General features: G+C 33.8%; 1 protein-coding gene and 1 long non-coding RNA gene across 2 annotated transcripts; both read right to left on the bottom strand.

Annotated features, from left to right (window-relative positions):
* Nucleotides 1-555: 555 nt before the first annotated feature.
* LOC117684893 (uncharacterized) lies at nt 556-11,483 on the bottom strand. The gene is made up of 3 exons (XR_010707852.1): nt 11,315-11,483; nt 5,962-6,181; nt 556-769 (listed from the first exon to the last, which is right to left on the bottom strand). It is a non-coding gene; the product is annotated as an uncharacterized lncRNA (long non-coding RNA).
* Nucleotides 11,484-17,434: 5,951 nt separating this feature from the next.
* On the bottom strand, nt 17,435-26,843 carry LOC117684891 (tRNA-splicing endonuclease subunit Sen54). Its single transcript, XM_034458855.2, has 9 exons — nt 26,697-26,843; nt 25,682-25,846; nt 24,992-25,055; nt 24,704-24,787; nt 24,421-24,566; nt 22,330-23,174; nt 21,953-22,016; nt 20,544-20,654; nt 17,435-17,668 (listed from the first exon to the last, which is right to left on the bottom strand). Exons 1-9 carry the CDS (start codon nt 26,750-26,752, stop codon nt 17,512-17,514), a joined length of 1,692 nt encoding a protein of 563 aa, XP_034314746.2. The 5' UTR covers nt 26,753-26,843; the 3' UTR covers nt 17,435-17,511.
* Nucleotides 26,844-26,862: the final 19 nt, after the last annotated feature.

Below are 26,862 nucleotides of genomic sequence, written 5' to 3'. Positions count from 1 at the left end.
ATTTTACTTAGGTCGCAATCGATAAACAGGGCATGCAATTTCACTCCTGTCACTTTCAGCCGCTGTAGATTTCGTCCAATCGATAAATGGGGCGTGTAGATTTCAGTCTGGCTGTTTCTATAGAGCTATGAATTAATTATAACCTTCCGTAAGAAATCGAGGAAATTATACTTTATAAACATGTTTCTTCATATCTATTCATCTAAGGTTACGTGTTCGACTAAATGAAATACCTGAATGCCGTGAAGCATGTAGCGGTTAGCGTTACAATAGAAATTGATAACTACTATGGCGGCAGTCGGAGATTGAAAGGAAATAATGCATAGATATGAATTTAAATAATAAAATTTAACTCAGATTTAGGCAATAACATTTTAGTATGAATGGCGATTTTACACCAGGAATCAATCATTGTAGAATTACTATGTAATAATTTACAAGAAGATAAGCCAAATAACTCATCAAACACTTATGTAGCTTTTAACTCCTTGAAATCACTAAGCAAAAACCAAAACTCTCTCTCATTCTTACTCTCTCTCAATAAATAAATACCGGTATCTGAAGAAAAATTTAATACAATTTTTATTCTAAATATAAACCAACAAAAGTTTCGCTCATCATTACTGGAAAACATCATGATAGCCATTCACAATTTTGTTTCTTTCCTGAATGTAATGAATGGTCTGTGGAACAAGTACTGAGGTGGACGCTCCAAAAAATCTAGGCCATCTTCGTGTCTCTTGGCGTTTAGCACATTTATTCGAATTTTCTGAAAAATACAAATGTTCATATTTAGATTAAAAAGCAAATACAAAATCTTTTAACTGAAGAAAAGTTCTTGAAAACCTTGTGATTTTTAAAAAAAAATATAATCCAGGAACTCCCACGTCATTAGCAATGCAAAATAAATGGCAAGCTTAAATCAGAAAGATAACAAAGATAAGGAAAGGTTTGCGGTTACAGGATTACCAGTATGTGCAAAAAATATAGTATAACATTTGCATTAATTGGTGAAAAGTTTTTGTTTTTTGACCGGGGTTTTGTAGTTTCACTGAAAAAGTAACATAAATTGCTTACATTTCATCAACATGAAAATTTGAAATCATGAACTTTGACCTTTTGTAGTTGTAAACCGAGTCCAACAAAATCATTTGAATTTCATGAGAAAAAAGACTTTAGTATAGTGAACAAAATGGTATGTGACTTTGGTACAATTCCTAAAAAATGCAAGCAGCAAACAATTGTAGTTTCAGATCTTTATAATGATTACATACAAGAAAAATGTAATGTCATGTAATCTTATTGCAATATGATATGTTTGATATGACTATTTTCATTGAAATAATGCAAATATTATACTATATTTTTGGCATATAATACTGTATCATATTTCGATTTACAATCATATGATATGATACAAAACATATAAAACAGTAAGATATTAATTTAAATAATATTTTATTATGTAAAATATGAAATGTAATTAGGATTATGCAGCAGGCAATATGCCTATTTGAGCCCTCTCCTTTAACTTACAGTCAATTTGACAGTGATGGTAAGTTGGTAACACAAAAATAAATGAGAACAGACAAAATACTAGAGGTACTGTGAGCAAGCTCACAATTGATACCCCCCGCTAAGAAAAAAATCATAACATGTGTATTTTTGCTATTATAGAAAATATTGGATGAATCTATTTCACTGACCATTTTCTATAAATAACAACTGCTCTATTTTTTAAAACTGTTAATGCTAATAGGAGTAAACAAACCAATTTCTATCCTTTAATTCCATTTTATTTTAAGTTAACTGTTAATGCATGAGGACATTTGCATCCTTCCTTTAACAACCATGACTCAAATCAAACGAAATCCACATGTCAAGCAGCCATTTAATATTTAAACATTTTGAATTATTGGTATACTAAGCCTGATTTTTTCCGAAATTTTTTTTCCACACATTTTTTTTTCCAAATAAAAATTTCATCGGGGCAGGCCATTTTCAGAGAGACGGAGATGAGAATCTAAAAATAATTTTATGTGGCCTGAGAAGAGCAAGCTTTGTGTCAAATTTTAGCTTCTAATATTTCCATTAATACAAGAAATGACACAGACAAAATTAAGCATTTTCGAAACAATGACCTTGAACTTCCTCAATTGACCTTGGGTCAAGGTCATGACACACCCTTAAGTCATAAGCAATATTTGTGTGAAGTAAAAACATTCAATGCTTTTCCATAAGGAAGATATGGACCGGACACAAATTTTGCATTTTTCCGCCAGTGACCTTGACCTTGCCCAAATGACCTTGGGTCATGGTCATGACACACCCTTAGGTCATAAGCAATCTTTGTATGAAGTAAGAACTTCCAATATTTCTCCATAAGAAAGATATGGACCGGACACAAATTTTGCATTTTTTCTGCCAGTGACCTTGACCTTGCAGGAATGACCTTGGGTCAAGGTCATGACACACCCTTAGGTCATAAGCAATCTTTGTGTGAAGTAAGAACTTCCAATGTTTCTCCATAAGACAGATATGGACCAGACACGATTCCACAGACAGACGGGCGGACGGACAAGGTAATTCCTATATACCCCCCCCCCCAAACTTTGTTTGCGGGGGGTATAATAAATGGATATTGTATCATATTATAAGATATCAGTTTCTAAAACAAGAGATCAGTAGGCCTTAACGGTCACCTGAGTACCATAGCCCATACACAAACTTGTCGAGGAGTCTCATATATGCATTTATTTAAGTTTCATTCTAGAGTAAAAAAAATTAAAATATTGTTATGACGACCACTTTCCTGCCTGAAATCTTTCAAAAAGGACTATGAAATAAAAATCATATTAGAGTGCATGATTTGATATTGAAAAGGTACAAAAAAAATAGTCAAAAATAAATTTTCCATATTTGTTAACTTTCAAGATAGGTTTTATGTGTATGTTTTCATAGATAAACCAAAACAAGGTGGCTAGTAAACATGTTTTATTTAAAACAATTTCCCATCCCCCATCCCCAGGGGCAGACAGAAACTTTTCCTATTGGCATATAAACAAACAAGAGGCCCATGGGCCACATTGCTCACCTGAGCAACAATAGACATTATAATATCAGCTTTACGGAATAATATACCAAAAAAATATGGACAATGTAGTCTAACTGATCCTGTATATAAAAAATTCAATTTTTTCGCAGGATATTCTGTTTATCATTGATTCCTTTTTGTCACAGTATAGTCATTTCACATATTGAGCATTACAGTTCTCACGAAGATCAAAATCAACTGGGATATAAACCTGCATCAAACTTGTGTCAGCCCAAGAATTGTCCAGAGGCCAAAGTCTAAACAATTTTAAAGAATCAAAAATATGTCAAAATGCTTGCATATAAGTTAAGCCATTTATTATAACATTTGAACTTTGGTGAATTTAAACTGTTTTCTTTTGTAAAATTGGACCCTCCACCCCATGTGGCTCCATCCTACTCCTAAATAAAATATGAATTTGCTACCTGATGATACTTTACACAAGTAACAGCTTTTCTGGCCAGTCTTGATCTGTGTAGAAGATTTAAAAATAAAAGAATCTGGGGGAATAAGCCGAGGCAAATGCCCACGACCTTCTCCTACCTCTAATAAGAAGTAATAAACGTACGAGTTAACTGGGCATTTAAACGGTGGACAGTATTGTCCAAATGAAAATGTCCAAAAAGGCGTAACTGTGCTTAAATTTTATAGTATTTACATTTACTTTAAACTGGCAAATTTGAAATGACAATCACGTTTTTTTTAAATGAGTTTTTTTTTTTTTTTTTTTTTTTTTAAATGAGCTTTTAAGTTTTCCCCTTTCCTAGCATATGATTTTTCTATACAATAAGAAAATGTATTTTACAGGTGGAGCAATCATGGATAGTGACACCTGTTACAGAATTAAAGCTTTCCTAAATCCAAGGATTATTTGGAATGTATACAAAGATTTTATTTTCATGTAAATAGAAAATATAAATATGACAGCCACTATAAATTAACAGAGTATAATACTCATTGCCACAAATATATCATATATTGGTTATTAGTTCTATTTCCCAGTCAACTGACATAATAGTAAACATTAATATTGTAACTGTAAGTGTTGAATTCAGAAACAGAGGAAATTCTGGTTGATCAGACGAGAGCCTTAGAATTAAATCTTTTCAATAATTCCAAAAAAATGAATCCATAATTAATGGTTTAAGACTTATTTTAAAAATTTCATTTGCAATTGAACTGCAGCATTTTAAAATCATATTTATAATGTGAATGATTGTTGGGCCTATTCATAGACTTACGATGTCTGCAGTCTCCACACCCAGAAATATAAAAAAAAAAACTTTGCCTCTGCTTTTTTCTTGTACATCTTTATATCAATTTTTAACAAATCACTGCCCTATGAAACTATTTATTGCATTGATAATTTAGCTAAAATAACCAAGGATAACTTTCATCCATATGCAGGTGTCACTACAGTATTAAATTTTACTATATATTCTTACCAAAATTGCATAACTTTACATACAGATTAAAAATTCAAAACGAACTTTTGGAAAAAATCCTCTTGACATCTTTTTGAACAACGCTTCATTTACAATTTTCTAGCAAAATACACACGTGCATCCAGCAAGGCGTGAGACTTTGTTTACCTCGAAGTTACACATGTGCTTGAAAATCAAGCCTGGGCCTTTTCACCCCCCTCCGGAAACAACATGCATCAAAAATTCAAATGACCTCGCATTATTACAAAAATGGGATAGTTAGACCTCTTACACATTGTTTTTCAGCTCATAAAAAAAAATCAGCTCCTGTCACGTGCGGAAACACCCCGAATTCAAAGGAAAATTCGGGAATTATTTTGGCTCAGCCATGTTTTGACGTGAACCTTCAGTGAAATACTGTTATGACACCATACTGTCAATCTGCACTTAGAAATCTTTAAAACGCTTTGATAAGTGGTGTTTTCTATTGAATTGTTACAAGCGTTTTTTGAACTCTGATTTGTAAAGACTCTATTGTTTAAACCAATTACGGTTGGTAATCTGGATTTGGAATAAAAAGTGTTAGGGTCGGCGCATAAAAAATAGGGTCGGTCTGGAAACCGGAAACACACATATTTTTTTTTTTGGCCTTAACAATTTAGAATCCCATTCTCATAAGGATGCTTTGTACCAAATTTGGTTAAATTTGGCTCAGTGGTTCTAGAGAAGAAGTCAAAAATGTGAAAAGTTTACAGACGGACGGACGACGGACAACAGGTGATCAGAAAAACTCACTTGAACCTTCTGTTCAGGTGAGCTAAAAACTGTGTTGATACTGATATTTTGCTTTGTTTACCGTAGATCTTTTTAACGTTCTATCTATGATTTGTAAAGTGACGAACAAATTTTACTGGTTAGATGCAGTCTACTTAAGAATTTATTCAACACATTAGACACTGTTCTAGCATTAAATTTAGTTGTGACATTTTCTAAGTCTGTTGTTTTAAAAACTAGAAATTTGATTTAAGTCATCTCACAGTGGTTTATTTTCTACACCTTTCACTTTGAGTTATGATTTACCATTAATCAGGTATTCCATATTTTAAAACTTACTGAAACAGTTAGGATGTTTGATATGACCAGCCTTTCAGTTTTATCATGTTTATACAATCTAGCATTTAACATCTGAATTATGGCCTTCCTATTATTTTTTCCTTATCCAATTTAATTTTGTTATGCAGGCAATAACTGCTCATCAAAGGGGGGTTTAAAAAATCCACAAAAGTAGAAAATAAGTTGAAGATAAAATTTTATATTCTGGTCATCAAAGCAAATATGTTATATTTCCTTTTCAGAATGTACCTTTATAGAGAAAAAACGTACTGCACTGTGGTCATTGTATGGCATGCAACTATAGAAAATACAGAAATAGAAATGTCTTACTGTCTTCCATAAACTTTCACATTCTTTCATATCTTGAAACTCTTCCCAGCATTCTTCGTGCATCACTGGTTGTCCAACTTCATGAGCACATTTGAAAAAATCCTTATAGAAGGGCATACAAGACTGGTGAAATGCTTTATAACGAGTCAGCCTACTCCTAATCCTACCCCGAAAAGGACTAGGAATTTGAAGAACTGGGTACTGTATATGCAAATAATGCCTGAAATAAAAAAATGTTGATCAACAAAAGCTACAATTCTGAATATATTTGGGGTTTTTTAACATAAGAAAATGGCCCAAAAAGGGGCATAAATATCATTTATAATGTCAATGTCTTTGCTCAAGTCCAGTACAATCTCTTGATTTAGCTATTTAGCTCCAAAAAGCTATAAAGCATTATTAAGCTATTCTGAATAGCTTGATAGAGCTAATTTTATATGCATTTTTTCACAAAAATGTTTATCATAAGATATAGACAAAACTAGATGTGTGGTAAAGCAGCGAATGCCCTGGCAGGTGACCAAAATTCAAATGATAAATTTAGTACATGTATAACATCGGCATCAATGTATCTTGCATGCTTCAAAGATTCCCTTCGCATGTGAACTGTGGCACAACAAACAAATTCATCTTTGTCAGATCGACCCATTTATCATACGTCCAACATGGCTGCATATGCTTTAAAAAAGAACCTCGTTTTAGAAGTATGGAATACAGAACTCAAAGTTATAAACTAATTGAAACATGCCTTTCCTTTCTCATTATTTTCTTAATAACTCAGATTTGAAACAGAATTAGCCTATACTAGTAATTTATGCAATTTATATTTTCCTTTCCATAAAGATTATTTATGCTAAAATATGTTGAATTTGATTCAGCAATTTTTAAAAAATGCACCCCCCCCCCCTTTCTCTACAGTTTCGAGGATTTCTCCACTTCGAACAAAGATCGGTCTTTCATTTAGAACTGCAATTACCGGTAATATTTTTGCCTTCCCATAAGGATGCTTTGTGCCAAATTTGGTCAAGCTGTTTAAGGGAAGAAGTTCAAAATATAAACAGTTTACAGATGGATGGAAAGATGGACAGACAGAAGACAGACAAAATGTGATCATAATAGCTCACTTGAGCTTTCAGCTCAGGTGAGATAACAAAATCCTTAACCTGGTCTGGACGCCACCGCCAGGGGTATAGCATAAGCTCCCCCCGACTTCGTCTCAGTGAGCAAATAAAAGCATCCTCGTAAATGCTAGATTTTGACACATTTTTTCATTTTTGTATTGTTTTCTTTACAGAAAAAGTTTATCCAGAAGAAAAAATTCACATTTTATTGATAAGGGCTCACTTAATGCAATAAAAATGCATCTTTGTTTCAACCTTTGATATTTAAAAGATTTTCACTGAAATCCAAAAACAAACAAAATCTTTTCACAAGATTTTCTACCGAAGCCTCTGGCAGTAAAAATGGAATTACCGGTACAATGTATTTTAATCAAATGTTAAGTTTTACCTAAAATTATTCCTTCCCTATTTGACTCATTTTATACGAAAATATAGTGCATCCTTTTTCTCTCATCATTTTTTTTATTATGCATTAATTTTTTTTGAAAACAATTTATTTCATTTTTTTTTAAATATTTGTTTACTATAGTTGTAAAAATTATTGCTTGATCAACCTTCTAAGTTTTCATGGTCAAGATCAAAATACAAAAGTAAAAGTAACCAATGATTGTTGCACATGATTGAATTTCGTTTGCATGGTAGAACGATGTCATCAAAATGTAAACACGCTCTCACAATAATTTTCATTTTATAAGGAAAAAACATACTTTCTTTTGGAAAATTCACATTCAATGCAAGAATACTAATGCACAACTTCCATGATATAAAATTCATCCTATTTTCGTTTGCAGCAATGGAGCACTGATATTTTAGGGAACAAAGTTCATTCTTGGAAAATAAAACTTCTTTTATTACATTCGTTGCATTTCTTATCCAGATTTTTTTTATTCTATTGGGATTTTTCATTAATTTCAATGATCACTGTCTCGCTAATGTGAGATTATCCCTCTTTAAACAGGTCCAGTACAATCTCCAGATTTAGCTATATACCGGTAGCTTGAATAAGCTAAATAGCTTTATTAAGCTATTCAGAGTAGCTTCATTTAGCTATTTTGTCATACATTTTTCTTAAATTAGTAATTTCATTAGTATGTATAAAAAATCGCACTTTAGTCCAGTGATAGTTTTCAACTTTGAACTGCTCTGTGAACAATGCATGCAAAGAATACTCATCAATTTGCGTCTCCTTAAGAGACTTTGCACTAAAAGTTTTGGGGCAACTGATTCATGACCACACAGTTACTTCTTAAATGAAATATAAAGGAGGTCAGTTATGGTAAACAAGATAATTGATTGGTAATATTACTAAAACCGATTTGGTTTGACTTTTCCGATCGCGTCCCGTTCAACTTTTTCAGCTACGTCATACATAAACAATACCCGCACCTTAACCACAGTTTTTTTATTGGTGGATTCAGCTTACCGCTGATTGGCTGCTGGTTAAGTAAGACTTAATTATGCACGGACAGAACAACAACATATCAGAGAATGAAAAATTCACATGGGTACTCGTGACTGTCGAAATTGGGCTATTTTTCGAAAGTGTACACTTGTGATAAAACAATACATACGGTACATAACATATATAGCTGTAGCTCTGTGTATAAATTTTGGGTTAGAAAATATAAAGCTACAGTGCATACAATACTTACATGTACAAAAAAACTTTACGGCAATTTGCCGCGTATAAAAATAACACTATTTTTTAAAAATATTTACATCATACCATACCACATTTTGTGCAAATAATCCATTTAAATAATTCTTCATTTAGTTTACTACTGTTAATAATTGTAGCTTTACCCGCCCCAAACTTTCTCCTATTAAACAACCTTTAACCGTACTCGGAAAGCGGATCAAGAACTGTATTTTTTATGTATGTAAACAAACCAGTGTTCATGTATGGAGCGGGTGATCGGGGGTTCAGAGACAGGTAAAATAAAGAAATCTGCAGTAAATGGTTTGTGGATATTTTAGTATATATATTTACACCGAAAGTGATAGGGCAACAGAAGAGAAACGAATCGGACACTTGCCTAATGAAGACGCACATGTACAAACCTCCTTGCACTCTCCACTTCCGTCTCGTTCTTTCACACCATCGTTCAATACTTTTATTGACTGTCGATTGCCGATCGAAAGGTGTAGAAATTGAAGAATTCATACCTATCACTTTGACTGGCAAGTTAGTAGGTAATACATGTGCATTATACATTTACGGTATTTACATGAAATGAACGCTTAGCACATGCAACTTTTAAATATTATATTTTTTATAACGCCGTACTCTGGACCGTAGCTTGAGGCTATGGTTTAACGCCCGTTTACACAGAGAGAGAGAGAGAGAGAGAGAGAGAGAGAGTTTAGCACAGAATTTTAACATACGGGATGGTCGATTTTGAATGAATAATATTGGGGGAAATAATCTGTTCTGAGAAATCCTTCAGCTCTGGCATTGCATAAGCGTATACTGATAACTCCGCCTAAAAATAGGAGTTAACCAATCATATAGTTTTCACACCGGCGGCGTGTATAATTTATGTATGACGTAGCTGACAGAAATGATGGTGACGCTATAGGAAAAGTCAAACCAAATCGGTTTTGATAATAATTTATCACAATGAGAAGAAATCATACTTATCCACGCCTGGCATTGCACACAAAGTGGTAAACAGTTACCCAAACAATGGAAATATATGTTTTGCTTATATGTGTTTAAAAGCTGCAGTGTTAAAACTATCTTTAATTGTGGTCAAGTTTATAATGGTCAATTGTGCAAATATGAGTAGCAAGTTATTGCGATTTTTTGTTCATTTCTAACAATAAATATTTGCTTCAAAAACTGTACATATATAGCTTTATCAAGCTATTTTGAATAGCTTTATAAAGCTATATAGCTTTTTCAAGCTATATAGCTAAATCAAGAGATTATCAGGTTGGGCACCAACCCCCGTTTGGTGTTTGGAGTCCCATTTGGTGGTTAAATGCCTGAACGGTATAATTATTTAACCTACCAAATGGGACTCATTTTTTGTTCAACTCGGATTACGTTTTTCTGGAGGATAGGCGCATCACGTTTATTACCGGGGCAAGTACTCTGACATAATTGCTTCTTGATTAAACATTCGTTTAAAAAATTTTATGTGTCGATTTTTCCGCACACGTGTTTGAAAAAAGGCCGTGATGAAATGCTCCCCGGAAGTCGCATTTAAACAAAGTGTTCATGTCTTCTTAAAGATCGATTTTAATCAAAGTACGACATGGCCTCATTCCTTGAACTCTGTACTTTCGATTTCTATCATCCGGGCAAGTGAAAAACAATTGCAGCCAATCAAAACAATGATCTTTAGGTGCGTGTCATAAGCTAATTAAGGTTTGGAGCCCCGTTCGCGCTATATTAAATTTCTCAGTAAAACTGACTTAAAATCTTAATTAACGAAATTTGTTTTGTTAAAACATAAATAATGACTTATTACCTTGTACTTTTGGTATTATTTTCATAATCATACTTTACTTTTGTCCAGGAATTTTACTGAGGAAATGTACGATTGGGCCTCCATACCTAAATTGAGCTTTCGACGTACATCACTTAAGAACACCGATTTCATTTACTGCAATTGTTTTCCACTTGCCCGTATGAAAAAAATTGAAAGTACAGAGTTCAAGGAATGAGGCCATGTCATACTTTGATTAAAATCGATCTTTTAGAAGACATAAACACTTTGTTTAAATGCGACTTCCGGGGAGCATTTCATCACGGCCTTTTTAAAAACACGTGTGCGGAAAAATCGACACATAAATTTTTTTAAACGAATGTTTAATCATGAAGCAAACATGTCAGAGTACTTGCCCCGGTAATAAACGTGATGCGCCTTTCCTCCAGAAAAACGTAATCCGAGTTGAACAAAAAATGAGTCCCATTTGGTAGGTAAAATAGGTATACCGTTCAGGCATTTAACCACCAAATGGGACTCCAAACACCAAACGGGGGTTGGTGCCCAACCTGATTATACTGGACCTGTTAAAGTAGCCTAATAAAAACATTCCCGTAAATGCGAGACTTTCATGCTGACAAATTACATATTTAAGAAAAATGAATGACAAAATAGCTTATTCAAGCTACTCTAAATAACTTAGTAGAACTATATATCTTAGATAATTCAAGAGAATGTACTGGACCTGTAAGTTGAGGAAACTCGGAATAAATTATGTGCTGTTTTCTCATAACTCACCAATTCCCGATAGAGGAGAATCTTTTTAATGACTCGTTTTTATCGGAATACTTTGCCCATCGGGTGTATCGCCAAAAATCCATACTGAACAAAAACAACTGTCTGCTAAGTTGTTAAAAGTCAAAGATGACAGTAGGGGTAAAACGAGTTCAATGTCATAAAAGAACTGGGTAAATTTGGTGTCCAGTCAAGTCGTACACATACCATCTCGTACACAGGTAATCTCAGTTATACACAAACGTCAACTTGTATACAAAACTTAAGGTGGCTCTATACACCCACAGTTTATTCCAATTTTCAATAGAAGACCACAAAACATATACTTATCAAATATTAAAATGACGATAGGGATACTATAAGTATTTTTAAAGAATTTTTTAATGTTTTTTCGTGTTTTTGTAAAACATTTTTTAAAAAGACAGCTATCAACAAATTGAGAGAAATTATTTTGTCATATGATGGATATTTCCTTCGGACACATAAAAAAAAATATAACACTTCTTAACATTCAAAGATGTTATTATTGCAATTTTTTTTAGTATTTCCACAAAACATATTTTTTCATATTTTCTTACTCTGTTGACAAATAATCTGAAAAAGTTGCTTGATGTTATTTTATTTATTTTATTTATGTATTTTAATAAATGTGGATAAAAAATTGAATGAAAACCATTGCAAATAAACACAAAAATTATATTAAATTTTATTTGGTATGAAAGTTTCTCATGTAAGGGTTATCGTTCCTAAGTCCCCAGGCCCAAACACCTTGGGGATTTTTCATTTCTGAGTTGAAGAAAATTTCCTAAATATAATGTTGGAATGATAAATACATACATATTTCATTATAGAATTTGCCCTGTATAAGTGAATATATTCGCTTTAATGCAAAACTAAGTCAAATAAATAAAGGGGAACATTGACTAGGCTAATAGGATTTATGTATCCCAACCTGAGAGAAATTCAAAGCAACCCTCTCATCCCCGTTAGGTGTCGATATTAATGTGCATTAAAGTATATTATAATTGAATTATGTTCACCTGTTTAGAATTTTCTTTCACGGTATTCAACCAAAAAATACGTTTTAGAAATTTTTGGAAAGTTAAAAAATTTATTGTTCTCAACAGGAATTGAACTCATGACCTACTGGTTTGTAGTGAACCCACTAACCCACAGCGCTACGGTGTAACATATCGAAGATGCTAAAGAAACTCTTAAAAAATTTATTTTATTGTTTATTTCGATAAATAATACCACACAACGTGAAGGTGTCACATACCACATTACTTGTAAGTAATGAATTTTCCAATTATCAAATTAAATCTATCCATTTAACAAATTTTTCAAAATAGCGGTTCCCATACAATTTACCTCAGTTTAAATCAGCCAATACCGGAAATGCATGTTTCTAGATTTACTTTTTTGCGTACTGCGTCATCAAAAAGTGGTGTATAGAGCCACCTTAAAAGTCTAGCCATTTAAACAAATTTTTACTCGTACACAAGGCTTTAAATCTTGTCAGAAATGTTTACTCTTCTTCTGACCTTTCAGGCACGTAGCATCGTTTTTGAAAGTGGGGGGGGGGGGCAGACTCATCCAAAAAATCTTGACAAGCAATCCGTGGGGGAGGGGGGGGGGGGGGGGCTGGCGTAGTATATAACTTCAATTTCACTCTTCATTTCCTTATTTTTATATCAATTTTTTACATACTCCCAAAAAGTGTGGGGGGGGGGGGCAACTCCATGGTAATTCAATTTTTTATTTGTAAATTTTAAAAAAATTGTTCCTGCGAGAAAAAGTGGGGGGGCCAGGCCCCCCTGCCCCCCCCCCCCCCTGATGCTACGTGCCTGCCTTTCTCGTAGTTGTAGGGAAGTCTGTTGACGACAAAGGCCAGTCAGATGCGATATTGTTGGGTTTCTCTAAGGCCTTTGATCTGACTTGTCTCCAGTTCTATCAGAAGTCCCCCGAGGGAGTGTTGGTCCGACACTCGTCCTACTATACACACTGTATATATTAATGATCTTCCCAAATACATAAAGAATGGTTCCTCAGTTCGACTCTTTGCTGACGTCTGCATCCTTTGTAGACGCATCAAAACACCGAAGGATGCAGTCCTTCTTTATGAAGACCTGGAGGCCCTTCAAGAGTGAGATAAAGACTGGCTCATGGAATTTCACCCCACCCCCCAAAATGCCAAGTTCTGCAGAAAAGCAACAAGAGACGTACAACTTATACAACATCCATGCATATACATGTTGTAAATTTTGTATTTACACCCACCCAATAAATTCAAATTTACAACATGACACCATCCATGGATACGCCAACGGAGATTTTATAGAAATTGGTGGCGCGTCTTTTAACCACAGTGAACCACAATGAAACCACAATGAACCGCAATGAAACCACAATGAACCACACTGAAACCAAAATGAACCACAATGATACTACAATGGACTTTATCAAGGTGATAAATGTTTTTCAAGAGGTATAAAATTATCTGACTGATTATCAATTATTTTCAACTTTTTCATATCTCCGCAATGTAAAGATTCCCATTTTTGTAATTCCATTTACATTTGATGTTATTTGGTATTTTTCTATATGAATTTATATTTATTCTGTTGAAAATGTATACTACTACATTATCAATAAGCATTCAATGCATTTTGCATGGAATTAAAAGACAAAATCAAAATATCTTACTCCAAAAATGGCCTGGTAATGCACTCTGAATTTTTGGCATAAACAGGTTTAACTGCGAATAAAGAAGAAATGTTACATCAAGGAAAATTATCTTAAAATGAGGAACGTCGCGTGGATACATAATATATCTCAAAAATTTCTGACGGCATGTTATGTTACAGAATTTTAATGCATTTTCAATTATCTATATATGTATGTTCAGGTACACACGTCTTATTTCATTCATTCAGAATTCAATTATTTTAGTGCATGTAACGCTTAGATGGTGGTTTATTATAAATGTGTAAAGCATGAATAAAAAAATATCTATATACATGCAAACAAACAGAAGGGATCGACACTCATTGTTATACTTTCATGTTAAATACTGAAATCTAATTGGTTAAGACGCAGTTAATAATATTTTCTATTACCCTCAGCGTTAGTAACGCACTTAGCAACGGGTAACATTAAAAAATGTTACATGCGCGAAAAATATGCGCGTACGGTTCGCTGTGGAATTCACGTTATTCCTATATAAAAACAGTAAAATTTTCTTAAAAATTAAGACATTCAGTATAACAAAATAAATAGTGCCTGTCTGGGAGGATAACAGTTGAAATTGACACCTCTCGAAAACCATTGTCAACCTCCGCTTCGCGTCGGTTGACAACGGTTTTCTTGGGGTGTCAATTTCAACTGTTACCCTCCCAAACAGGCACTATTTATATAATATTACCATTGTCCATTGAATCTAGATCAGAAAAGGGAATAAAAGCGTATGTACGAAATTTAAAACAAAAATTCTCATCTAGATTTGTTTGATAACTAAAGATTGTACCATCCATTTTTTTTTATGGTTGTAAACTATAGGGATTTTCAAATAACGCTATCATAGCGAGGGTTCTACTGAAATTTGTAAACTTTTTTTCATATAAAACAATCCACTCCAGATTTTATAGTATATGGTGAACTTCAGGTACGTAGCATGGGGTGGGGATGGGGGTGGGGGAGGGGGTATTGGGCGCCCCCTACTTTTACTCGCATCAACATTTTTCCTTAACAGTCATTTAAAAAAGTGAATTATCATGGCGATGGCCTACCCCCCCCCCCCAAACCATAACTTTTTTGGGAAATTGTAAGAAATTGAGGAAATGAAGTTAAAGGAACATTACGCTACTACCCCCTCCCTTTTTTACGGATTATAATTTTTTAAGATTTATAGGAAAACTGCCTTTTTTTTCTTTTTATTTGCTTAAGATATTTTGGATGAGTCTGCCCCCTCCCCACTTTTAAATCGATAATTTACAATGTACTTGTATGTGTTTTAATTTGCATTTGATTCACAGTGTTTGCAAATTCAAAGCTGCCGTTTTACACTCATCGATAAAAATAAATTGTATTATTCATAATTTGATATGCTAGCAAGCATGATTTAATGACGATTCTGCTTGTTATCTTGAATCCTTATCTTATCAGAAAGATAAAAATTATAAGGATGAAATTTTATTTATTTGCAATGTTTGCAGCTATTTCTCAATGTAAAACGCCTAGGGATCGTTCGTTTTACTACTAATTTTTCTATTGCGAAAAGGAGACGCTGTATATTTATTATGTAGCGCAAATTTTACATGATAACTATGTGAAAGATAACTCTATTTGCGGTAATTGTCGTTTTCATCATAAAATTTAATCAAGTTTTTTTTTCCTTGAGTGTCCTTATTATGTCGAGGAAAGAAATATTTGATTTCATTGTATATTTTACTTGAACATACAAAACCCAGCATAACCCTATAGACCTATTAATATCTAGTGATAATATTTGCGTCAATGCATGCGCCTGATCTGACACAAACATTCCTTCTTCCCAGCGACCACCAGGCCGTGGAATAGTTTACCAACATGTGTTATTGTCAACATCTCCAGGAACGAGCTGCACAACGTCCTACTTTATTAACCTCCACCTGGACGATTTTATATAAGGAATAAGGAATCATTCTTTGAGTATTATGAGGTAATAATTTTGGTCGGGGCGTGATCAAATCCAATAGAGCCCGAAGGGCTTTATGTAATTTGATCACGCCCCGACCGAAATTATCACCTCATAATATTCAAAGAATGATTCCTTATATCTTATATACTTTTAAGCCATCGTACGATTAAATATCTAAATATAAATAAGCAAACCCCGCTGGCTCCTCAATTTGGCGTCATTTGTATTATGGGTTATATAGTACAAAATCAATACGAAGTGGTATCACAGACAAAGACACTGGAAAATGTAAATATATGCTTTTTGTCCAATCTGGCTCATACTTCACACATAGAGTGCTTTTGGTCAAAGGATGTACAGTGACCTTGAACAAAGTTTCTATGTCAAGGATTTTGTGTGATTCAATATGACCATGACATTTGATCTACAAACATCATTCAAGGTCATTGCATACCCTTTGATCAAAAGCACCATGTAGGTGATGTATGATCCAGATTTTTCATATAATTCTGCTATAACCTTCACATTTGACCTTAAAAATGGGTTCAAGGTCACAACACACTTTCCTCAAAAGCTCTTTGATGTGAAGTATGAGTCAAATAGGGCTACATGGAAAGTACATGTGCTCTGAAATAAAAGAATTTTTGCATAAAAAATCTTATATGACCTTGACCTACAAGTTTCTTCAAGGTCACTGCACACACTTTGACTATAGACACTCTGTGAGGGAAGTATGAACCATTTTAGACCAAGGGGGAGAGAAGATTTGCCCTGGACAAGGATTTAATATATAATTCTGCTATGGCCTTAACCTTAGACCAAGAAACATGGTTCTAGATTACTGCACAACCTTCAATCACAGTCACTTTGTGGGTGAAGTATGAGCCTGCTTGGAGCAAGGGGAGAAAAGGTATGCTCTGGACACGTGACCTTGAATGGACAGACTGATCACCATATGGTGCCCACAGAGCAAGGCCTTAATAACAGAGCTACTGCTCCACATTGCAGACTTTTTCAAGGAGGTGAAATATGCTACATATTGGTAAGTTCGTCGTTGGTGTTGGGTAGGAAAGTCAAGGAAAATGATTCCATTTGTGGAAAGTGTCATAAAAGTTATTCTAGGGGAAATTTATAGAATAAAAATGTTACAGCTGAAAAATCTTAATACGAATTCCACAAGCAGCACATGCATGTTTTTGAGACAAACATGGTAATGTTTTGTTTAGTCTATAGATAAACACGTGGAACAAACTTATCCAAACACATTTTCATCCAACCCTTGCAAAACCTTACAGTTTCATCAAATGTAAAGTAAACTAAGTTATTTAATGACAGTCTAACTTTTTACTTAATTTTACATATACAAGCTATAGAAAAAATGAATTATCATTTTGTCCGAGTTGCTTTCCCTGTCATCTTTTTAGAAAACAAGTAAAAAATTGAAGTGAAAATAAGAGAATCAACAATATTTATTTCATTTAACATACATACATGTATACTCCTGTTTTTTCAGTTACAGAATTTAACCCTTAAAGATTTGAGTAGGAAATGATACATTATCAAAAGAATAGAATGCGATTTCTCCATCATCCACTACTGCCCAGTGAAGTGGAACCTCATCGTCATAGTAACTATACAGAGATGTAATGCTTGATAAAGAAGGTGGGTCTTCTTCACTCCTACCAATAAAAAAAGTATTTCATAAATTAAACATCATACCGATTCAATTACATAAAATAATAGCAATAACTTTTCATTGCATGTAATGTAATCTAAGATTCAAATCAGACATACAGGCACCTTTGTTGTACAGATATTTATGAAGAAATTTTTACCTATGAAAACTACAATGAATACTTCAGAACATTTCTGTTCAAAACCAAATATAATATATATTTACTAAATCAAAAAAAAAAAACCCTTACTGCAGTACCTACTTTTTTTATTGTTTGTAACTACATGCATTTATGAGTGACAGTTTCTTTAAAATGTGATACGTGCTTTTATAACAAAGTCACGTACTAAACACAACTATCTAGGGCAATAGTGTTATTGGTTTTAAGATTCTTCGACCAAATATTCTGATTCAGAAACATTTTGGTCCAAGACAGCTGAGGTCAAAAGTCATATCTTATAATCTGGAACAAAATATCTACTTAGAAATTGGACCCAGCTTCTTTGGGTCAAAATTTTTTCAGGGCAAAATGCTTGCCTTACATTCTAAACTGACCCCCTTTTTCAAATCATCTGCAATAATTGAACTGCCATGTTGACATTACAGTAGAATTACCTGACAATGCACATTACAGTAGAATTACCTGACAATGCACACTACAGTAGAATTTCCTGACAATGCACTTTAAGGTAGAATTACCTGACAATGCACACTACAGTAGAATTACCTGACAATGCATACTACAGTAGAATTACCTGACAATGCACACTACAGTAGAATTACCTGACAATGTACATTACAGTAGAATTACCTGACAATGTACATTACAGTAGAATTACCTGACAATGCATATTACAGTAGATTTACCTGACAATGTACACTACAGTTTATTACCTGACAATGCACACTACAGTAGAATTATCTGACAATGTACATAACAGTAGAATTACCTGACAATGCACATTACAGTAGAATTACCTGACAATGAACATTACAGTAGAATTACCTGACAATGCACACTACAGTAGAATTACCTGACAATGCACATTACAGTAGAATTACCTGACAATGCACATTACAGTAGAATTACCTGACAATGCACACTACAGTAGAATTTCCTGACAATGCGCACTACAATAGAATTACCTGACAATGTACATTACAGTAGAATTACCTGACAATGCACACTACAGTAGAATTACCTGACAATGTACATTACAGTAGAATTACCTGACAATGCATATTACAGTAGATTTACCTGACAATGTACACTACAGTTTATTACCTGACAATGCACACTACAGTAGAGTTATCTGACAATGTACATAACAGTAGAATTACCTGACAATGCACATTACAGTAGAATTACCTGACAATGAACATTACAGTAGAATTACCTGACAATGCACACTACAGTAGAATTACCTGACAATGCACATTACAGTAGAATTACCTGACAATGCACATTACAGTAGAATTACCTGACAATGCACACTACAGTAGAATTTCCTGACAATGCGCACTACAGTAGAATTACCTGACAATGTACATTACAGTAGAATTACCTGACAATGCACACTACAGTAGAATTACCTGACAATGCACACTCAGTAGAATTACCTGACAATGCACACTACAGTAGAATTACCTGACAATGCATACTACATTAGAATTACCTGACAATGTACATTACAGTAGAATTACCTGACAATTCACACTACAGTAGAATTATCTGACAATGCACATTACAGTAGAATTACCTGACAATGAACATTACAGTAGATTTACCTGACAATGCACACTACAGTAGAATTACCTGACAATGTACATTACAGTAAAATTACCTGACAATGCACACTACAGTAGAATTACCTGACAATGCACACTACAGTAGAATTACCCGACAATGCACATCATAGTAGAATTACCCGACAATGCACATCACAGTAGAATTACCTGACAATGCAAACTACAGTAGAATTACCTGACAATTTACATTACTGTAGATTTACCTGACAATGCACATTACAGTAGAATTACCTGACAATGCACACTACAGTAGAATTACCTGACAATGCACACTCAGTAGAATTACCTGAGAATGCACACTACAGTAGAATTACCTGACAATGCACACTACAGTAGAATTAACCGACAATGCACATTACAGTAGAATTACCTGACAATGCACACTACAGTAGAATTACCTGACAATGCACACTACAGTAAAATTACCTGACAATGTACATTACAGTAGAATTACCTGACAATGTACATTACAGTAGAATTACCTGACAATGCACACTACAGTAGAATTACCTGACAATGTACATTACAGTAGAATTACCTGACAATGCACACTACAGTAGAATTACCCGACAATACACATTACAGTAGAATAACCTGACAATGCACACTACAGTAGAATTACCTGACAATGCACACTACAGTAGAATTACCTGACAATGTACATTACAGTAGAATTACCTGACAATGCACACTACAGTAGAATTACCCGACAGTGCACATTACAGTAGAAATACCTGATAATGCACACTACAGTAGAATTAACTGACAATGCACACTACAGTAGAATTACCTGACAATGCACATTACAGTAGAATTACCTGACAATGCACACTACAGTAGAATTACCCGACAATGCACATTACAGTAGAATTACCTTACAATGCACACTACAGTAGAATTACCTGACAATGCACACTACAGTAGAATTACCTGACAATGTACATTACAGTAGAATTACCTGACAATGTACATTACAGTAGAATTACCTGACAATGCACACTACAGTAGAATTACCTGACAATGTACATTACAGTAGAATTACCTGACAATGCACACTACAGTAGAATTACCTGACAATGCAGACTCTATGGTCAGGAACTCCAGGACTAGATTTTCTGAACTTTGCATCAGGCTTGTAAACATCATAGGAAACTTTGGGGAAATCCTTCTTAGTGTCTGTACTGCAAATATTTTTTTAAAAATTAAAATATTTCTACAGTTAAAAGACCCCAATGTGCAATAGTGGTATAATAATACTGAATTTAATAATATTTTTTTGGTTTAATATGCTCTGTTCCAGTTTCCTGTTTCGGCACCTCTTTGCATAATATTTCAATATTCATGAATACCTCTGTGTCCAAACTACATTTATTCACTAGAATGATAAAGTCCAAGAATTTTGATTTGGAATACTTTAAAGCATTTCTACCTAGCTGTTTCTGTAGGTCTATGGCAATGCCGCAAAGAGAAACCATTTCGTAAGATGGGAGTTTTTTAAGCATCCTTGGTAATGGAGATCAGGCTCTATCTGAATCTACCACTGAGATTCATTTATATACCATAATAGTTAAATCAACCATGCAAGTTCAAAATAGTACTACCATCTATTAAACATATGACCTGTTTCAAAAAACTAAACCTCATCCAGCATCTGAAACCCACGGCTCTGATTCAGCATCCTTGCCTGTGAAGGGCATCAGAATCATAATTAGGATGCATCATCTATTCAAATTTGAAAACTAAACCAATATCAACTAAGAAGTGTCTAACAAAGGGCACCTGCTTGAAAAACTTTACCAGCTCAAAACCTTCACCCAGCATTCAAAACCTATGGCTCAGATTCAGCATTTCCGCCTGTCGAGTGCATCAGTATCATAAGACGCACCATCCATGCAAATTTGGTGTAAAGTTAGAACCAGTAATAACTAAGATATAATCATCAGAGGACACCTACTCCAAAAACTTTAACCAGCTCAAAAAAACCTTAACCTCATTCAGTATCCAAAACCTTTGACTCAGATTCAGCCGTCAAGTGCATCAGTGTCATAAAAGGCACCATCCATGCAAGTTTAGTGAAGATAGGACAAGTAATAACTTAGATACAGGACCTGCAACAAAAACCTTTACCAGGTCCAATCCCCGACAACGGGGATATACCGGTAGCATAAGCTCTGTGAGCTAAAAAGGCTTCTGTTCAATCCTTTTCAATGTATTTATGTATAGTACTTGTACTTGAATAAAATAGTTCTTAAATTAAAAAAATGTGTATTCATTATTGAGAATTGGCCAAAAAGGGACAAAAATAGAAATCCAGGACAGAGTTCATGAGAGGATATGTTCTCTCACTGAAATCAATGAGGTCATCAGGAAAATGTGTATCAAACAAAAGAAGTTATATAAAGCGAAGCTCGTATGTGCACTTTTCTGCTGATAGTGCATGTGCAATTATTAATGTGGTTTAATGTCCATTTAAACTTACTTGCTCGTAACCACTGAGTTTCCTTCCCACTGTGGTATGACTTGTAACTTCTTTAACACTGAAACTAATTTTCATGAATATATAGTTAAAAATATTTTCTTGTAGTGAATTCAAAATATATGTACATTTCTTTTACTAATAGATATTGATTTATACAGAAAATATTGTAACCTGTTTCCTTCTTTTGAAAGTATTTCATGACCCAATTAAAGGATATTCATGTAATGCATAAACAGTAGGACAACACAAAATTTGACTTGTATTTGATACTTACAGGCATATTTACTGATATTGTTTTTTACATACATTTGTAATCTGAAGCAAAAATTTTAAATATATCTGAAATAAATATTCTTTAATAATGATCATATGCTTACATGTATTTATAGCCTCTTCTGGTCTGATAAGGGGGACAACTCCATCTGTCCAAAAATGTTTTACAGGAGATTTAAAACTGTTATGTTCCAATGATTCCAATAATCTCTCTTTGTACTCTTTCCAGTTGGAAGCACTAACTTTCTTGACAGGCTGAGAGACATCACATGAAAAGTTAAGATCCATCGTGTCTAGATCTTGACCATACCTGATCTCAGTCTCTTTTCTCCTCTGGGATTTCTGTTTCTGTTTTAATTGTTCTTTGTCGATCTTCTCGCACGACAAAGGAGGAATTCCTTTGGGTAAATACTTCTGTGAAATCCCTCCTTTAAGCTGTATATCCCCAGGAACACCAATATCCGGAAATCTTATATCCTCAAAATTCCACTCACTGTATTTGGTCTGTTTAGAGTTTTCTCCCTCATTCAAATATTCAGAATCAGTTCTCCTTTCAACATTTGTTTGTTTGTTCCTACTGAAATGGATATCTTCTGATTGATTTATTTTTCCTTCTTTTTTATTCCAAGACTCCTTACAAATAGTTCTGAAGCATTCATCTTTGTTCAGACGATCCCTTTGGCTTAACTGATATGATCCTTGTGAACAAGACTTTCCATTTTCTCTGGACAATCCACCTGTAGTTACAGTGTCTCTATCAACCTGCATTTCAACTGGACAATTTTCTACTGAGTCTGTACTATTTCCCAGCCTGACTTTCTTCTGTGGAGTGCTATCCTGTTGTACATTTTCCACGAAGACAGACTGCTGTTTCATTTTCATCTTTCTCTTTTTTAAATTTATGTGTTTGTCAAGTTTAATCATTCTTTCATACTTTGTACTCAACAACCTAAAAATACAGAATACATAGCACAGTCTGTAATGAAATTATGCTTTGGCCAATTACCTTGCCTGTGTTCAGTACTTGATTAATTTTGTACAGATTCTGAGCTTTAATCTAACATTCATAATACATGGTACTTAGTGATAATACAGAGTATTACATATGGTACCGTATATATACAAGCTGTTTATTTGATATACCGTAGCCAAATCAACTTCATAAGCTGACATGGATTCTGCAGTGCTGATATTGGTAGATGATATTGCTTCAGTGTTTTTGTCCAATTTTTAGATATGCCCAGTATTTTTTTTAAATAAAATTTATGTTTGTGATCAAAGTGAAAATAAAAACTGTAACCTATGTAAACCTGATTCAATATCAACCACAGTTAATTGCAGGTACTGATGAAACCCTAGCTGATAAAAAAAATCAAAGTACTGACGGGAGTTGATTTTATTGATAATTTTTATGCTAAAATCAACGATATGTTATTTTTCTTGGCAAGTAGTTCCTTAGCTGTATATGAGTAATATCGCGCACATTTTTTCTAATATGAATTTTTTTGGCTTTTCCAAGAAGAATTCCGAGTTACATGTATAGTATGGTAAAACCCCACATATACTCATCTAATTTGATGCAAAAATATATATGAATCTTTTATATCATGTTTCAGGTTAGCTGAAATTTTCAGGTCAATTCAAATTTTCAAATCTTTTATATTTTTGCATAAATAATTCATAAGGATGTCATTTCATGATATTTTTCTGCCACATTTCATATGCAAATACAATACTCACACATATAAAGTTATTTTATTTGACGTAAAACATAAAAGTACATGTATATCATTTATATAAAGTTTCAGGTATTTAGTATTTCAGGTCTTTAGTATGTCCCGGTCCAAACCCTTCTCACTTCTGGTTTGCCAGAGTAACTGCATAGGAGAGTTGATTAAAATCAACTCCCAAAAACCAACTGTATCTTGTATTTTTATGCTGATATGCTCTGATAAGCTCTATTAATCTGATATGAAATTTTTGTTCAAGTTGTAATGGCAAGCTAGTCAGTAACTAATTTAAATGTATTTGTTCAAGCATAAGTATTTGGTATGCGTTATCACTAGGTATGCAAATAAATGAAATTATACTAACTATAAGACTTACCTTTTTTGAAATCTCAGATATCTATCACTGATATCACAGACCAAATACCAGTGGGTCATGATATCAATTGTATAACTAGTTAACCTTACCTCCCATTATGGCGGAGAACAACATATCCAATTCTTCTGAGATGAGCATAGACCAGATACTCTTCAAACTTAAGATTCTTCAGAAACTCGGTATAGGCCTGTTGAATGCTGACAGGTAAACCTTTATACCAAACGTCAAGAGTGTTCTAAAAATAGGTCATGAATGTGTTGGTATTCTAAACTCTGACCAAACATGTATTGTAAAGAGAGAGAGAGAGAGAGAGAGAGAGAGAGAGAGAGAGAGAGAGAGAGAGAGAGAGAGAGAGAGAGATTTTCTGCATACTGTTTCCATTAGAAATAATGCCTCCTCTGGGTATAACCATTTTTTGCTCTTGTCTGTAAATCCCATAGTGGACCAAAATTTACCCTATAAAGTGAACAATAATATACTTGACTGTATAAAGTATGTGGAATTAAATGATTTGGTTATGTGCATTAAAAAAAAAATGTTGTCTTGTTACAAAAAGTGTTGCTCCTTATGTATATTGCCTTATACATGGCACTGACCTATTATTATAATACAAAAAATTACTATTTATACTATACACTTGTATTTCATTTGCTTTAATACCATTTCTTTGTGAAGTTCCACTAACTGGATATCTGGATTCCATTCCCCTGTCACAAGACTTCCTCTATAATATTTAACATCAATGTATAAAGTTTGAATATGCAGTACATTATTATCTCTTTGTTTACCGATCACATGCTATTAAAGTGATTGTTAGACTGACCATGTGTTTCTGACCTGACCAGAACCTTCAAATACTGCATATTGCTTAATAATGTACCCATCTTGAAAAGTTAATCAAAAATGGGGCTGCATGTATGAATATAAAATTATTAAGCAATGCCCATAGTTTGTTGGAAGCTTTGCACTGAAATTCTTCCAGCCAAAGGGTAAAAACCTACCCTTAACTGTGCATGAGCTATTCCATATTTTGGGCACAAAATGAGGCAACAGCAATTTAGGAGATCAATGCTTGTATTTTCTCATAATGACAGACAGAACCAAGTTTTGGGATTAACATTTACAAAGTTTTTAATTTATATTACATGAATAATTACCCTTGACACCCGAATATACCTTTGTAATATTGGCAGATCTTAATGACATGCTGTGGATAATACTGATGTACAAAAAAATGTTACTTGGACATTAAATATTTTACTGTGGCACATAAAGAGTTTTCTGTTGTGCTTGTACATCGGTAGCTTGTGAAAAACCTTGATGATTAGCAAGATAAAAACTTTTACTTACACTCTTTCTACCCTTGGCTCTGCTAACACAGTTTTCCTCTCTTCATAGAATTTTTCTAGTCTTTTGGCTTGCAGCCAAGAATCATCTGGGGAGAAGTCTTTGTCACCTCCCCTCTGAGGGACAGTCTTATCATATGGCTTTCTGTGCTTGAAAAGTTCTTCCTCACTAAACAATGAAAAAAAAAAACAATTCCTTTAAAATACATACATATATCATACCAATATACATGTATATATTTTACAACTAATATTATAGAATTCAATTGCTACAGAATTTTTATGAATATAAACTGGGCTGGACACTTAAGTGTAAATTGTTCCAACCCAGTTTATATTATTATTGTAATAAAATTATCTCTCTGAAATTGGATTGAATTAATCAAAGAAGTTAGATATGCTCTTAATTATTCACTATGATCTTTTTCTTGTGTTTTTCTGAGAAAATGAAGTTGCCAAAACTAAGGGGGTTAGTGGAATAAATATGCTGTTAATAATGCACGCTTTTGATTTTAAATACTCAATCAACAGATAAAAATGATTAGTATCCATCTTCGCTGCATATATAGAGGGTCGCAGTGGAAGTGGAAAGGCATAGCCTAAATCCAGAAGTTACATATAGAAGTTGAGAAAATGATTTGACAGCAGGTAATTGTTGATTTGTTTGTGATATATGGATGCATTAATGTTTAAAATGTAGAAATAGTAGGCCTGTTACGATATTTCAGGGCAACTGGAGTGGAAACATGAGTCGAAGCATAGACCGTCTTCGGTTCTGTTCTGACATTTACCCGTTTTCCAGAATCAAAATATGAGGGCTTGCGAAGAGAAGTCGATGTAGGCTATGCCACTTCTCAAACGAGAATAGGTAGTCAGCTGGTAGTGTCATGTATTTATTTTTTTAATACTTAAAAAAATCCAAACCAACGACATACAAAATGGTTAAGAGTGGGGGTCAACAATGGGGATTTTGTCACACATGAAAATAGAATGACACTGATATATTAATCGGATATTACCATAAGATCTTTTCGTAGCTCAAAATGTGTTCGTGCTTCTTTTTTCGGGATTCCATTTTCCTCAGTTCTCAAGCTATTCTATTAACGACGTCTTCGGTACTCTTTAAATTTCATATTTCTTAATTGAAATGGCAAGGTTTCGAATGACCCAGAACAATTTTACAAC

This window comes from Magallana gigas, chromosome 7, assembly GCF_963853765.1.
Source record: "Magallana gigas chromosome 7, xbMagGiga1.1, whole genome shotgun sequence".
Classification (NCBI taxonomy): domain Eukaryota; kingdom Metazoa; phylum Mollusca; class Bivalvia; order Ostreida; family Ostreidae; genus Magallana; species Magallana gigas.
Note: the sequence above shows the minus strand (reverse complement) of the source record. Positions and strands in the feature narration are given on the sequence as shown.

Bases quoted from the DNA above. Each gene is read 5' to 3' on its own strand.
- LOC117684891 (XM_034458855.2), bottom strand. From the start codon at position 26,752: ATGGAATCCCGAAAAAAGAAGCACGAACACATTTTGAGCTACGAAAAG. The intron at 25,847-26,696 runs GTAATATCCGAT...TTCATTGTTTAG, and splicing joins AGCTACGAAAAGATCTTATG to TGAGGAAGAACTTTTCAAGC. The intron at 25,056-25,681 runs GTAAGTAAAAGT...TAAATATTATAG, and splicing joins GAGCCAAGGGTAGAAAGAGT to AGGAAGTCTTGTGACAGGGG.